This window comes from Fusarium odoratissimum (assembly GCF_000260195.1).
Source record: "Fusarium odoratissimum NRRL 54006 unplaced genomic scaffold supercont1.22, whole genome shotgun sequence".
Classification (NCBI taxonomy): Eukaryota; Fungi; Ascomycota; class Sordariomycetes; order Hypocreales; family Nectriaceae; genus Fusarium; species Fusarium odoratissimum.
This window is the reverse complement of record NW_022158707.1, coordinates 460,922-475,956: the sequence shown is the minus strand read 5'-3', so window position 1 is coordinate 475,956 and position 15,035 is coordinate 460,922. Positions and strand designations below refer to the sequence as shown.

The 15,035-nt window shown below is 48.9% G+C and overlaps 7 protein-coding genes across 7 annotated transcripts; 3 read left to right on the top strand and 4 right to left on the bottom strand.

Annotated features, from left to right (window-relative positions):
• Positions 1–1,962: 1,962 nt before the first annotated feature.
• Positions 1,963–3,419, top strand: FOIG_11669 (uncharacterized protein; the record flags this gene model as incomplete). The annotated part of the gene is made up of 7 exons (XM_031212236.1): positions 1,963–2,242; positions 2,294–2,466; positions 2,520–2,578; positions 2,627–2,762; positions 2,822–2,834; positions 2,893–2,967; positions 3,019–3,419. 7 exons carry the CDS (start codon positions 1,963–1,965, stop codon positions 3,417–3,419), a joined length of 1,137 nt encoding a protein of 378 aa, XP_031058213.1.
• A 455-nt stretch (positions 3,420–3,874) lies between these two features.
• Positions 3,875–4,632, bottom strand: FOIG_11668 (uncharacterized protein; the record flags this gene model as incomplete). Its single annotated transcript, XM_031212235.1, has 3 exons — positions 3,875–3,971; positions 4,041–4,086; positions 4,144–4,632. 3 exons carry the CDS (start codon positions 4,630–4,632, stop codon positions 3,922–3,924), a joined length of 585 nt encoding a protein of 194 aa, XP_031058212.1. The 3' UTR covers positions 3,875–3,921.
• Positions 4,633–4,978: 346 nt separating this feature from the next.
• FOIG_11667 (uncharacterized protein) lies at positions 4,979–7,747 on the top strand (the record flags this gene model as incomplete). Its single annotated transcript, XM_031212234.1, has 6 exons — positions 4,979–5,089; positions 5,158–5,845; positions 5,906–6,272; positions 6,327–6,394; positions 6,444–6,762; positions 6,815–7,747. The coding sequence occupies 6 exons, from the start codon at positions 4,979–4,981 to the stop codon at positions 7,362–7,364; spliced, it is 2,103 nt and encodes a 700-aa protein (XP_031058211.1). The 3' UTR covers positions 7,365–7,747.
• Positions 7,603–8,724, bottom strand: FOIG_11666 (uncharacterized protein; the record flags this gene model as incomplete). Its single annotated transcript, XM_031212233.1, has 6 exons — positions 7,603–7,680; positions 7,736–7,803; positions 7,855–8,088; positions 8,140–8,307; positions 8,366–8,596; positions 8,652–8,724. The coding sequence occupies 6 exons, from the start codon at positions 8,722–8,724 to the stop codon at positions 7,603–7,605; spliced, it is 852 nt and encodes a 283-aa protein (XP_031058210.1).
• An 810-nt stretch (positions 8,725–9,534) lies between these two features.
• FOIG_11665 (uncharacterized protein) lies at positions 9,535–10,482 on the bottom strand (the record flags this gene model as incomplete). Its single annotated transcript, XM_031212232.1, has 4 exons — positions 9,535–9,599; positions 9,649–9,816; positions 9,866–10,145; positions 10,198–10,482. The coding sequence occupies 4 exons, from the start codon at positions 10,480–10,482 to the stop codon at positions 9,535–9,537; spliced, it is 798 nt and encodes a 265-aa protein (XP_031058209.1).
• Positions 10,483–10,917: 435 nt separating this feature from the next.
• On the top strand, positions 10,918–12,905 carry FOIG_11664 (uncharacterized protein; the record flags this gene model as incomplete). Its single annotated transcript, XM_031212231.1, has 9 exons — positions 10,918–11,085; positions 11,144–11,306; positions 11,362–11,648; positions 11,709–11,789; positions 11,842–12,062; positions 12,121–12,278; positions 12,332–12,539; positions 12,591–12,724; positions 12,778–12,905. 9 exons carry the CDS (start codon positions 10,918–10,920, stop codon positions 12,903–12,905), a joined length of 1,548 nt encoding a protein of 515 aa, XP_031058208.1.
• A 584-nt stretch (positions 12,906–13,489) lies between these two features.
• On the bottom strand, positions 13,490–14,888 carry FOIG_11663 (uncharacterized protein; the record flags this gene model as incomplete). Its single annotated transcript, XM_031212230.1, has 2 exons — positions 13,490–14,382; positions 14,435–14,888. The coding sequence occupies 2 exons, from the start codon at positions 14,886–14,888 to the stop codon at positions 13,490–13,492; spliced, it is 1,347 nt and encodes a 448-aa protein (XP_031058207.1).
• Between the last annotated feature and the right edge of the window lie 147 nt (positions 14,889–15,035).

Below are 15,035 nucleotides of genomic sequence, written 5' to 3'. Positions count from 1 at the left end.
AAGCACAGCCATTTGACCCCCGACGTCACCGAAGATCTCTACCCCACCATCGTTTGGCTCACGACTTCAACTTCATCATCCCTAAGATCCATCTCCATCCTGGCGCTTCTAGACAAGTGACAACATCCCAGAATGGCTGTAAAGTGATAAGGTGGTATCATTTTGCTACATTACAGAGCCTAGAGACTAGAGGCAAGCTACAGACTCATCAACTCAGAATATAGCCTCTCTCAGGCACCCATCACTCTGCAGCATCTCCAGACTTTCCGTATTGATCGAATCATCTTATCCAACGTCTCCCCCGCCTCTGTGCCCTACTGGCCCGCACGGCGCGCCGGTATCGATTCCTGTTGCGCTTGCGATTAAACGGGCCCAATTGATGTCTTTGGATAACAGCAACCATGGGCGAGCGACAGTGGTGTTCGTCATGAGGACGGATGTAGAACCGCACCACGTGTGCAGGTAGCCACAATTGCTGCAATAAATTGGTTACTGACTCGGAAGCATAACGACAGGTACCACACAAGGAAGTAGTCATTCACAGCGAAAGAACTGTGACTAAAAGGAAGGGAAATGTCTCTGCATCTTTTCGGATGTCGACTCGCCAGCCACGGCCTCTTTGACAAGGGATAGACCCTCAATAGTACGCTGGTGTTCACTAAGATCGGCCTTCCTCCCCAACCCGGTGAGCAGGGTGTCTTCAGAGCACAACAAGCATCATTACTTCTAAAGGTACAGTGACCCTCGCGCTTCCCTCGATCCGCGCCAAACACCCGACCGCAACCCCATAAGCCGTGAAGAGAAAGTTCCTCCAATGGATGCCGAAACAATATACTTGAGACGCTACAATGGTGACTGTGTCTATAGCCTCAGGTCTAACAGGGAAACATGGCAGAACCAGGGAAGATGTGAACACGTTTATGATTAAAGGGAGAAAGGTTTGATGCTTTGCGTCTACATCTGATAAATTGCGAATCCAAATCGACCACATATCACTACGCAGGTTTCATGTAAGCACTAACCCAGTCCAGCTCCCTTGAGTCAACATCGATGATTTCAAGCCATGTCAGGATGATTCGGTGAATACCCCATGCTCTAGCTGCAGTATTTCTCGCCTTCTGATATGTTAACTGTCAGGTGTGTGCATCGTCTCGTTGCCCGTGCGCAGCCATCTTTTGATGATTTTGTTTGCAATCGTCCCTCTGGTCGCTGAATCCCATCAGACACATGCATTACTCTGTCTTATATCACCCTGTGTTTTGACCCTTGAGCCTCTGTTAACCCGCATCCATACCAAAGCAAAAAGAACAAACGGCCATCCATCATCGTACAGGGTTCGAACGGGACACTCACCAAGGCCGGCGGTTTCAAAGCCATGCGAGGGTGGCTGGGTGAATGCCGCATGTTTCTTACCTTCTGGTTTGTTGACAATCAGGCGTGTGCATCGTTCTAGAGACGAGGATCCATTGTCCGCGAATCCTTTTGATGCGTCGTTAAAATCTTGTCTGCAGCTTGCCAAGGTGCGAACTTCCAATACCGCAATATCTCCGCTCTGTTGAGATGTTCACTTCACCAGCCATGTCCTCACCCCAAGAGACCGGGTTTCTACATTGATGTAACTTTGAGTCGTCGCCCAGCCTGCCTGATTTCGGTTGTAAAGTAGTACACTGCCACCCGCCGCGGGCAAGTCCCGCGCTCAGTGGCCGACACCACTTAGACACCCTATGATGAGCCCTGAATCAAGGAAGTAGTCACAAAATTTAGCGGGGATACACACTATAACCCCAGAACAAGAACGCGGGGAAAGCTCTGAGATCGGCATTGAGAAAACGCCAACGATCTGGGGTAGCTATATGCCTAAAAGTATATAAGTCAGACCAACGAGCATTGGTCAGAGGATATCAGGCACAGCAGCACTTCAATTGTAGAAGAAGCACAGTATCTTTTCGAATTCTCTTTATCATGCCTGCCATTGAGTTCGCCAACTCCCACGGGAGCTTTATGCACCACCTCGTGTCAGGCTCCTACACGAACAAGACGCTCTTCCTGCTCGCATTTGACACCATTGCTAAGACCTTGACTCTGAACGCTACTGTCCCTGGCTTTGGTCTTCATCAATTTGTCACAAGCAATGCTGCCAAGAACCGCGTCTACGCAACCGCCATGAGCGAGCCTCCTCAGCTTTTCTCGTGGTCGGTTGATGAGAACTACCAGTTTACTCATCTCGACACGGTGAATATCAGTAAGTCTAATGTGCTGCCTACGCCGAAGCTCTTTTGCTGATTGTTTCAAGCGTCTTCGTCTTGTTACTTCTCGGACGATGGCAACTTGGCTTTCTCTTCTGGTGGCTCAACTGCTGCTATCCATGCTCTCACCGAGAATGGCGCTATCGGCGAGCAGGTTCAGGAACTTTACATGGTGCCAGAGGAAGAGATTGAGAATGTAAACAAGACAAGAGCGGCTGTGGTAAGTTAAGATAATACTTCTATCTCATTTGCTAGTGCTAATGGATATCCAAGCTCTATGGCGCTCATGCCTTTGACATCAACGTCAACAGAAAGGGCTTTGTTCCTCACTTGTAAGTACCCAACCCCATGCTACGTACAACGTGGCTGACTCTCAGCAGGGGCATGAACTCCATCTTTATGTACGACATTGCGGAAAACGGGACTGCCACGCCTCTGTCAATCAACCTTAGTCCAACTGAGGGTGATGGACCACGAAACTCCTATTCTAGCAAGGATGGAAAGCTCCTTTACGTGGTAAGTCATTTTGAGGATGAGAATAAGACGCAGCAACGAAGACTGACACCATGCATCAGATGACCGAACACAGTAAGCCCATTGAAGTTATTGAACCCAGTACTGTGGAACCTTTCACTAACCCTCGTAGACCAGTGGATGGATGTTTATAGAGTACTAGACACACGTCTCGAACATATCCAAAGGGCAAGTGCCATTCCTGATGGTGAGTCAACCTATCAAATTCCCAGTCCGCAGTTATCTCTAACAATTGAAGATGTGCGAGGCGTATATACTTTCCGCAGCAACACAGTCCAAATGTCCCGCGACGGCACATATCTCTTCACCAGTACTCGCAGCTGGAACAACACCGAAGCAAATGGCTACGTCGCGGCATTTGCCCTCAACGATGATGGACTCCTGAAGAGCGAGAAAGCCGTGGCTTTCTACGAGGCACCTGTCACTCTTGGCTCTGCTGGTGGTCTCCGAGTTGCCCCTTGGCAAGACGAAACTAACAGTGATCCCGACGGTATCACGGACTACATGTATCTCAGCGATACTTCTGAGGGCTGGATGTTCATTCTTGGTTGGACTCCTTCGAATCATACTCTTGATGTTGTGGCTTCGCTGCATTATCCTGATAACAGCACGCCTTACGAAGCAACCTGGCTTGATTAGATCTACGAAGCTCTGAGATGGGTCGAAGATTCGGTACATAGTTCTATGTCCTAATTCCTCTAGTAATTTCATAGAGCCATCACAGCTTCAGTTTCATGCAGTGGCGCGGAGCATGGATGCAATGGTCCATATATCATGAGTGATGGATGATGAGTAAGATTGAAAGGCATTTTGTTCTTGCTGTGAAATGTCTATCTTCCTTCTTGGGGCTTTACACGTAGAGTGGTAATTCAACAGTGACATAATCTCTGTTAAGTCCAAACATAAATACGCAGTGGTATTTCTGCACGCCTTTGTGTGAAGAGTTAAATGAACAGAGATTTAAATACTCACGGGTTATCTTACCCAGTCATCACGTCAAGCAGGATTTCTATCCGTCAGCAAGAGCAGGAACGCAAACTTCTACAGCATATAAGCAGCTTATAGACCGTCAGATACGTGCATCACGTAAAGCTCCCGCTAATTCTCTAGATTTATTAGTTCACTTTGCCTATGCTATGGTCTACAGTTGCTTTGGTAAAGGTTCTGGAACAGTATTGTTTCTCTCACCGACTGGTACACGCGTTAGTGGAAGCTGGCAGTGGGTGATGTTGGTATAAGGGAATGACTTGAAGCACTTACCATCTAATGCTACAAGAAAACGGCTGACACAGTTGTAACATGCAACCTGGAAATTCTTGTCAGTCTCTCTGAGAAAAGGGTTACGTTACGAGAATACACTTACTGTTGCGACAACCTCAATCATCTCTTGATCACTGGCAAGCGACTTGAGCCATTCAAATGTCTCATCCTTCACCTGAACATTCCTCGTCATTTCATCAGCCACGACACAAACAGCCCATTGCTTCTCATTAAAACCCTCAGGCCTCTCACTCCGCAACAAAGTCCCCTCCTTCATAATTTCGTTCATCGACTCTGATGAGACACCGCTATTGACCGCCAAGGGCGCATGGTGCATCCACTCATACCAAGCCCTGTTTACAACGGCAATGCGACAGATGGCAAGTTCTCGGAGATCATCGGCCAATGACGTCTTTGTGCGGACGGCGCCGACGAAAGTGTTCCAGCCAGCGGCGACATGAGGGGAATGCAGTAGTGCCAAATCGAGGGGTTGAATGGGGCGGGGATGACGGCGGGCCGCAATTGCAGCGACGATAGCTTCTTCTTCTGGGGAGGAAGTTGGAGGAGGATTGGGCATGTAGGGGACTCTCATTATGGTTATTGACTTTGAAGACGTGTGATGTTATCCAAAGCTAAGACATAGAATTGCGAGAACACTAGCATAACTGATATAAGTTATTACTCGTCTCCCTCATCATCAATCGATTAACTACAGCTCTTCAATTCCATGCCCGCATTCCCCGCACACTCCGCGGTAACTCGCCGCGGAGACTGCCCGAGCCAATCATGCTTACCACCGATGCCCGTAGCTCCGTCAAGTTGAGACCGACGACAATCCCCCCAGCTTTCGGATTTTCACCGCAAGCCAATTCTTCACTTTTCTCTACGTGATCCAAGCTTATCAGAAGACCGATTGTTATCTCTTTTCCCCTGGAAACATGGAGACCAATGACGAGCAAGGACAGGGACAGAGCTCCGCTCGGTCCAAGAAACAGCGGATGTCTCGCAAGTATCGAGGATTGACATGTGCCAATTGCCGCGCCAAGAAGGTCAGAACGTCCTCTGTTCTTCATTTTTCACTGAGTATTAGCTTTTGCTGACTTGCTTGGTGATATAGGTTCGATGTGAAGGGAGTCAACCGACCTGTAAAACATGCGAAGTCTACCATGTCGAATGTCGCTATGACAAGCCACCGCCGCTGTCTCAGGTCGTCGCGATGGCGCGCAAGCTGCAAGAGGCAGAAGAGATGATTGAACGCCTTCAAGGTGGCGAAAACCCCATCAATCATCAGAACATGAGAGCATCTATTTCCGAGAGTGTTGCCCCAGCATCAAGGTCATTCGTCACCGAAGACCTATCAACGCGAGTACCGCTATCATCAGGACAAAACATAGAGCCTGTCGTGCTGGAAACATCACCTACAGCACATCAAAACCGTCTCCAGGATCCTCCCCGACCAGCCGCAACTATCGACGGTACGTCGCAAGACGGTTTGGCTATAGATCTCAGCGTGGATGAACATGGCAAGATATGCTATTACGGTCCAACGTCTGCTGTCCATGAGCCTCTGGGTCTCGCATCGCCATCTACAAACTCGATGAGTCGCGGGGATGGATCTAAGAGGACCGACGTCCGCGCTTATCTGGTATCACGAGCTCGGGAATCGACCATATGGGAGGAATTTGCTCTTGGAAATGCATCGCTTCAACTTGGGTTACCGCGACAGGTTATGGCGAAGCTTCTTCATCTGCACTGGACTTGGGTTGCTCCGATGTTTATGTGGGTGTATAGGCCGGCATTCATGCGTACGTATCTTGGGCTGCTGCAGCATGGCTCGCATCTTGACTAATTTCTCTCGCCTTCAGGTGACATGACGACCGGAGGCCGTTACTATTCCGAACTTCTACTCCTCGTGTTATGCGCTCATGCCTCGAAGTACTACGACAGTAACCACGCGCAACTACTCTTCTCCCGTGTTCGATTCCTCCTCGGCGACGAGATACAGAAGCCAAGCTCTATACCTACCATCCAAGCTCTTTTGCAATTGAGTGCCCGGGAACTAGCTCAAGGCTCCATCTCTCAGGCATGGCTGTATAGTGGGATGGCCTTCAGAATGTCAGCCGACCTTGGATTGCAGCATAATGGGCCCGATATAGCGGACCTCAAGGGACTGGATCCAGTAGACTTGGAGATTCGAAAGAGGTTATTCTGGAGTTGCTATTTCTGGGACAAGTGAGCGGCCCATTTCAAGAATTATGCATAGTCTTGGCTTACATGGACCTGCAGAGCTATCAGCCTTTACACAGGGAGACTTCCAGCAGTGACCGAGCTACCGCAAAGCCCCATTGACTTCAGTATGCGCTCCAAGCCGATTAAACCATTCCATCCTAATATTATGTGCAGTGGATGACTCCGCAGAGTCTGATGTATGGTCACCATACTACGAAGACACTTCACCACTTACTCGACTAGCACCAAGCCAATACCCCGTGATGAAAAGTCACGCTGTGTCATGCTTCGCAAACTCGTGTAAACTCTCTGTCATCATCAACGATATAATAGTACAGCTCTACTCAAAGCGAAGTAGAGCTATAACCGAGTCGTCGCTGAACGATATCAAGGCACGTTTGGAGACATGGCGTGCTGAGTCACCGGTGCATCTGCGTTATGACCCGGAGTATCTACCAACCATATGTCCGCCTCCCCATATCATCTCCCAGAAGTAAGCTTTCAATCCCCACGTTGCTGATAGTCGTGTTGCTGACTGTGAGTAGTCTACTATACTTCACCACTGTCATCCTCGCCCATCGCCCATTCTGGTCCGCCCCAGCATACTACCAAGTCTGCATGAGTGCCGCATTAAGCATGGAGAAACTCCTCCTAATGCTTGAATCAACCTTTGGCTTCGAGAACATCACGTATCTCATGGGCTATTGCATCTACACAGGGGCTTCAGCCGTGCTAGAAGACGCGAAGAACAATGATGGCGCAACGCACCCCACTATGCAGACCTTTCTCAGAGCCCTCAACCGTGGCATGGCAAAATGTCCGCTTCTTGAGCGCAGCCTGCACATCATAATAAAAGGCCTGAAGCGAGCTCCAGTTCAACGTCCGGCACCGGATCAATCGTTATCCGATAACACGGCCACAGCTACCATGAACAGCTATATCCCAGCCTTCCCATATCTTGATCCCGTAAGCCCGAATGACTTTGACATGGATGCGTACTTGAATAGCATGAGCATGGATGCGATGGCATCGTTGGATTGTTACCCAGAGCTACAGATTGATCTTGATGAAATGATGAGACATGCACCGGCTTAGGAATTACCCAGCAGTTGTTTAAACGCCTTGAAGGGACTCATACACAGTACCTAACACGACGAGGAGTCTATGGTGTTTTGAAGGACGGATATGCGTTGCCGAAGGTGTTGGCGGCTGGGCAGGTACAGGCATTGGTATGATATCAAGGTCTATAAATGACTTGGGCAAACATCGTCTTTGATTCTAAAGTGGTATAATTTACAGTGATGCTTTTAACGGTATCTAGTTATCGTAAAGGCTAGTTCTGTATACCAGTGTTGGCCTCAGCTAGCGTATCAGCCTTGAGAGCTGGTCTATCGGCCTTTCCGGCAGTAGTCTAGGGCAAGATGTTAGCAGCGATTCACGCAGTGGCATGAACAATAGTTACTTACGCCTCCATCGACGGGCATGATCAGACCTGTGATCCAGCCAGCTTCCTTACTAGCCAAGAACAAGATAGCTACACGACTTAGTGTAAGTCCCGAAGACACAAGCATTTGGGCTGACTTACCATAGCCAACGTCCCAGCCAGTTCCCTCCTTCTTCATCAAGTTCTGGTTAATCCTTGCTTGTCTCATCTCATCCGTCATTCCACGGCCTCTTGTCATGGGAGTATACACCATGCCAGGCGCGACACAGTTAACACGGATGTTCTCACGGCCGTGATGAGCTGCCATGGCTCGTGTCATTTGAATGATGGCACCCTTGGTGGTAGGGTACAGCAAACTGGGGTTGCCGCCGAGTACTACAGCAGCTGTTAGCTTGGATAGGTTGGAGGTGAACTGAGGATACTTACATCCACTAACAGATGACATGTTGATGATAGATCCACGGCCCTGCTTCCTCATCTCAGGAATGGCATATCGGCTCATCATCACCATACTTGTGACGTTGATGCGGAAATCTCTGTCCCAAGCATCGAGGTTTATTGTTGTGGCATCACCCATTGCACCGCCAACACCAACTATTTTCGCTTGTCAGTACATGTCTCTCGATGTAATTACGCATGTCATTCAACCTACCAATATTGACAAGGATGTGAAGAGCGCCCCATAGTTCAACAGTTTTGTCGATAGCATTCTTGCACGACTCTTCACTTGTGACATCGGCCTGAATCACCTCTGAAATACCACCCTCCTCATCAATCATGCGCTTGGTCTCTTTAGCCCAGTCCACGTTGAAGTCTACAAGGGCGACCTTGGCGCCATGACGTGCAAGGAGTATGGCTGCCGCACGACCATTGCCAATCTCGCCTTTGCTAGGGGTTAGTGTAACGGGGACAAGAATTCGGGTGCATTATGAACTGACCATCCATGCGGGAGCCTGCACCCGTGACGATTGCCACATCTCCAGTAAAGTCGAATGCTCGAGGGGGTGTCATTGTGAATTTCTTTGTGTTTAATGGAGTAGTGTTGATCCAAGAATATTTTTACTGTTGATATTTCTGGTGATGGTTCAATATCTTCGATATCAAAACGAGTTCATCTGCTTCACGAGATCAAGCAATACAGAATAAATATTCTTCACTCTTCGGCCAAATAATGAGAGATCGTCGCTCACCGCGGGCAATTGCCACTCTCTACTCGTCCAGCTTCCGGGCACTCGGCGCGGGCAAGCGCCGAACCCCTGTTCTCTGAGCTGTTGAATGCACTGTCACGAGGGCCACGGTATGCGGGGAAATGATGGGGATACCCAAACTCGGGCTTCCCCCGGAATCTCACCTGTCAATTGAGATCAGTCTCAATTCTATACTAGCCAAGCTTATCGGCTTTGCGGCTCTTAGTGGCTTGCGCTAGAAAAGGTTGATCCTCACTGAGACGTGATGGCACTGACTTGTATCTTTCTCATGACCCGAGATCCAGTGGTCACGGTGCTTGGCGCACCAATATGCTGGTCGCTGGAATCAATGCAACAGGTCAAGCTGTATCGACTATAATCACTATAGCTGCTACACGCCAAAAGCTCGACTAGGCGAGAGATCATAAACCTCTTACAATCGAGTGGACGGGCGCATTGCAAATAGCGACCTATGAAGTATAGGGGGACTGTTCTTATGCTCCACGTTCGTAAACAGCTTCAATGCAGGAGAGGTGCCACAAGTCTAAATTGCCAACTGTAACTTGAATGCCGGTGTAGTAGTCGACAGGAATCCAATTAATAGTATATTTTTCATCTACCTATCCTACAACCTCTATTGCGACAACCAATAATCGAACCATGCCACGATACCTGCCAGGCTCTGTTCCTTTACCCATCCTATTCTGCGTCAGTAGGCCTCAAGACACGCCTCAAACATGGAACTTACGTTGGTAAGGATCTTTGGGATCACCTCTCAGAGCAAATCCGTGCTCAACACGAGAAAATACTTGATAGTGAAACATCTTCTTATTAGTCTGTAGAATATCCAGCGCTCGACGTCGAGAAGGCACATCAAACGTGTGATCAACTTCCGAACATGAGAGAAATAGAGGCTCTATAGAAAATTAGCAAGACTGAGAAAGGGTTAAGAAAGAAGAGTTTACTCTTTAGGTCCGTAAAGTGATGTTCCTTGAGGAACGCTGGGTGAGCAAAAGCGCCAACTGTCACCGTATCGCCTTTCAGCTCATTGCACACATAAGGCGCTCCGAAGCAGTAGCCGACACAGGCAAACTTTGTTGTGCTTGTTCCATAGTTCTTCTTGACAGCAGCCACCCATTTGGGAACAGCAACATCTGCAAAGGCAGTGTGCTTTCGCTTCCAGGCTTCGTAGTCAAAGTCAGGATTTTGGGTATGCCGGTCCTTGCGATGCTTCCAAACAGGGTCCTGTAGCATCGTTAGTCTCCGATCTAAACACTTTATGTAGGCCTGAACTTACCCCACGGAAGTAGTCGAGCCCCAAGACTAGATAACCTGCATCTGCGAAAGCATCCATAACTAACAGCCCGTTGGGGAACATGCCCCATACATCTGGAAAGTATAGTAGGATGTTTCCGTTTGCTTTTTCGGGAGTTGGTTTTGAAATGTATGTTTCGACATCTGTGATAGTTTCCCAAGTGCCTCTTGACTCGCCCTCGTGGATGGTGCCTTTGAGACAGCAGCTTCCACTTGGCTTAGCAAGGTATGGCTCACTGGTGGCTTGTTGTGAAGATGATTGACCCATGGTGTGATAAATTGATGGTGTAAAAGGGTGCAATGAGTGTTGGAAGAGAAAAGGGGCAGTTATTCTTGACCAAGACCGTCTTCAGTATCATGCGAGTCGCTGGTTGTCAACTAAACATTTTGGTGTTCAATTAATGCCAGTGGCGTTCTCGACACACATCATCGGTTTGCAGCCGCGGAGACTCGCCGTGGGGATACTCCAGTAGTTCACCGATGATGTTCAATTGGCCAATGCCATGCGGAGTCGAACCAGGCCCCATGGGGTAAAGGCGGAGAAGTTGCAGGCTACCCCAGGTTGTGCAGATTTCTTCCTTACTAAGTGACCATGTGCTTGTTAAATACTACCCCATCTTCCCCTTGTCCAGACTCAGTCTTCAATTCAGTCATCTATCCACCCTCCCTCGACTTGACTTGAGTAATAAGACTTTCAGCAACAATGTCGGACACGCCTAAGCCCATCGTAGACTCACCTCCTAGTGTTGAGGCCATTGAGGACTCGGAGCTCAAGGATGGCCGTAACGAGATGGATGTTCATGACCGAGAGAACGCTGTTGGCTACAGCGAGTACCTTGAGGCTCGCGACATTGACTTCTCAGATGCCGAGGTACGCCCAAGACTGATACAATGCGCGACTGTTCCTGTTAACACAATTACAATTACAGGCCAAGAAGCTCCGATGGAAACTCGATCTCGTTATCCTCCCTATGTTCCTCGTCACCCAAGCGCTTCAATTCATGGATAAGACCTCTCTCAACTATGCCAACCTCTTCGGATATCAGGAGGCTCTGGGACTCAAGGGCAACCAGTTCAACTACCTCTCCGCAAGTCAGTGTTCACCGACCTTCCCTCAAGCCCTGCGACTGCTAATACCGGAATACAGTGGTCTATGCAGGTTACTTCTTTGGTCAATACCCTTGTGGGTGGCTCATCGGTCGCTTTCCTGCTCAAAAGGTCATGGCTATCAGTGTCTTCCTATGGGGTCTCATGGTCATCATCATGACTCAGAGCCGCGACTATTCAAGTGCTCTGGCTGTGCGGTTCATCATGGGTGTTTTTGAGGCTGCCGTCACACCTGGTTTGACACTCATGACTGGTTTCTGGTATACCCGACGAGAGATTCCACTTCGCCAGTGTATTTGGTACTCATCTCTGGGATGGGGCGGTATTGTAAGTCACGAACGGGCTCTGGCGTCCAGAGTCGTTTTGCTAATAACTGGACTTATATAGGTTGGGTCATACATCTCTATGGGAGTTTCCAAGCTTCCCGTCGACCTCAAGCCTGAGCGGTGGGAGCTAATCTTCTACATCGTAAGTCACCATTACGTTTAACATCCTTAGGACATGGCTAATCTGTCTACAGCTCGGCGGCGCCACTTGTCTTTGGGCTTTCGTCATCTGGTTCCTCCTCCCCGATTCGCCTTCCAACGCACGATTCCTCAACCACCGCGAGCGTCTGATTGCAGTCAAGAGAGTCGCATCCAATGAAACGGGTATCAAAAATAAGGCATTCGATAAGGATCAGGTCGTCCTTGGCTTCACTGATCCCAAGACTCTTCTGCTCTTTACCTCGGTCTTTGCTGCGTAAGTCAAATCATTGTCACAACAAAGGATTGGCCTTTTGCTAACACATGATTCACAGCGCCATCCCTAATGGTGTCGTCAACTCCTTCTCGACCATCATCATCCGCGACATGGGATTTAGCACCACCAGAACTACTCAACTGAAGTCTGTTGGAGATGCTGTCCAGATTATCGGCTTGATCATTGGCGGAAGCATCATTCTCAACGTTCCTAACTGTTAGTCAAACGACGTTTATGAAGCACGCAACTAGTAAGCTAACAATAACCAGCTCGGCTGCTTACTGCTACGGCTGCCAACATGCTTTGCACAATCTCTGCTGCATGCATGGCCTACCTTCCCCGTGATAACACTTGGGGCCGACTTGTATGTTTCTGGCTGGTCAACACCCAGTCTGTTGGCTTCACTGTGTCTCTGACCACCATATCATCCAACATGGCTGGCTACACTCATCGATCTCTTGCTAGTGCCCTGGTCTTGTAAGTCTTTCATCAATGAACCTTTGAAGCCTGACTAACATACTGCGCCAGTACTGCCTACTGTTGGGGCAACTTTGCCGGTCCCTTCGTCGTAAAGAAGTCTGAGGCTCCTCACTTCACTGGTGCCACTATTGGACTTCTAGTAGGCTACGCTATCAAATTTTGTTGCCACCTTGGTCTTCTTGGTAAGTGGCCTAGCGATCCAGCACGGGAACTTCGGCTAACCCTTTGTCCTTAGTGTACATGTACCTTATCAACAGACACCGTAACAAGACCTATGGTCCGCCCAATAAGGAGCGTAGTAACGAGGCTGGTATGCGGGATCAGACCGAGTTTGAGAACAAGGATTTCCGATATGTTCTGTAGTGTTGGATCTGCCCATGGTAGCAAGAAGAACCCCCAGACTTTGACAGATAGTTGTATAACACAACGGGAATAGAATACGCTAATGACCCTCGCCTCATGTCTCACCCTCAACTCGTGTCTTTGCTCTCAAGTTTGTAAGATAAACTCACCCCCTAGTGGCATAGATCAAGGCAAACAGGCCAGAGATGAACACTGCCTGATAGCCCATATTTTATATGTATTTTTCCAGATACATGCAGGCACACGTCCATGGTTATTTGGTCTCCGTCCCGCCTGAAGCATCACCATGATTGTCTGGGCGAATTGCGTGGCTGTGATGTCGCCTTTGATCAAAAATCACACGGCTAGAAAGTGTTACACTCGGGAAGGTTCTCTAATACTGTAAATCTTCCACCAAGAAACTGAAAGACACTATTGGCTCAAATGACTACTCCAAATTGTGAACTCATATTGACTTGCTAACCATGAGTCGGAGTCTAAGCGAAGGTGAAATTGCAACATGTCCGTGGTATTATATGCGTATCTACTCATGTATTGCGCGCGTTCGGCAGATGATTGATACAATTTGGTACGCGAAAAGACCCTTACTTCTTGAACTCTCGAGCAATCTGACCAACATCCGTCATGTTGGCGATCCCAGTAAAAGCGCTCAAAGCCTTCTTTGCCCTATCTTCTCCAATCAGGTTACCAACATGATCCAAGAACTTGGTATGGAGGAACTTCTCATCAAGAGGATTCTCATAGCTGCCAATCGTGTGCTCAACATGAACCTCGAGCTTCTTGCCGTTCTCAAACTCAACAGCAACAAACGCCTCATGCTCACTGACCTTGTCATCACTTGTAACATTGACCTTCTGGCGGAGTTCAATGACAGTCTTGTTCTGCACAGCCTCATCAGTGAATTGAGTTGGGGTAGCTTCACCGAAAAGGAGTGCAACGGCAGCTGCGTGATAGACGCTGAACTTGCCCTGCAGACCTGTCTCGGGCTTGGGATCATCAGTCAGAAACAAAACGCGGGGGTGAGTACGGGCTGTGACGTTGGCGATCTTGGTGAAGTCGAGACTGTCCTTCACTGCCTTGTCGTGGATCTGGATCCAGCCATCGATGGCAGCGTGGATGATCCTATCGCAGGGGTATGGCTTGAATGTGTTCCTGGAGATCTCCCAAACTTCGCCAAGGGTGGAGATCTCAGCAGTCAGATTCTCACGAGTGCTGACAACATGAGACCAGCCCCTCTTAGCTTCCAAGCCTTCAAGAGAACCGCCAAAGCCATTCTTAGCGAGCAATGCTGATTGGAGACCTGCTTGTGCTGCGGCCCCAACATGGAAAGGTTTGGTGTCTGTGCCGAAGGACTCGTGCATACCAATGGCCTGAACGGAGGCTATGCTGATAGCTCTCTGCATTTGCTCAGTGTCAAGTCCAAGGAGCTTTCCGACGGCAACAGCAGAGCCAACCGAGCCAACAGTACTGGTGATGTCTGATGACCGTCAGTATGGTCACCTCCAAGAACAATGATTAGGTTCACTTACGCCATCCAACATTGTAATGCTCAGGAAAAACAGCAACACCAATCTTGCACTCCGCTTCAACACCAGCAACGAAGGCCGCCAAGAAATTCTCGCCTGATACAGGTGCCATCCACTCCGCAACAGCAAACAGAGCAGACAACACAGGTCCAGAGGGGTGAATAGGGTTATCGCGGTGGGTATCATCATAGTCATCGGCGTGAGAGGCGATACCGTTGATGAGAGCTGCGGTCTTAGCATCAACGTACTTTCCAGTACCAAAGATGGAAGAGTTTCCATCGGCTCCGATGAAGGGGGCGTTGGCCTCGTATGCAATACCTGCTGGAGGTAAAGCATAGCCGCCGATGGCACAGCCGGCCCAGTTGTAGACGCTCTTGACGGCTATGTCAACGATTGGCTCGGTGAGGTTGCCAAACTGAAGGGCTAGAGCCCATGTTGCTAGAGCCTTGGTAGCCATGGTTGGTTTGCGAGTGATGCTTGTCTCGAGTGTCAGTTGTGATAACCCAACACTTGTAGGGCATATCTTGATAGCATTTATACTTCTCCAGAACCCCGTCCCTCTACTCAAAATGTCTAGATCATGAAGGATCTACATTTCACTTGC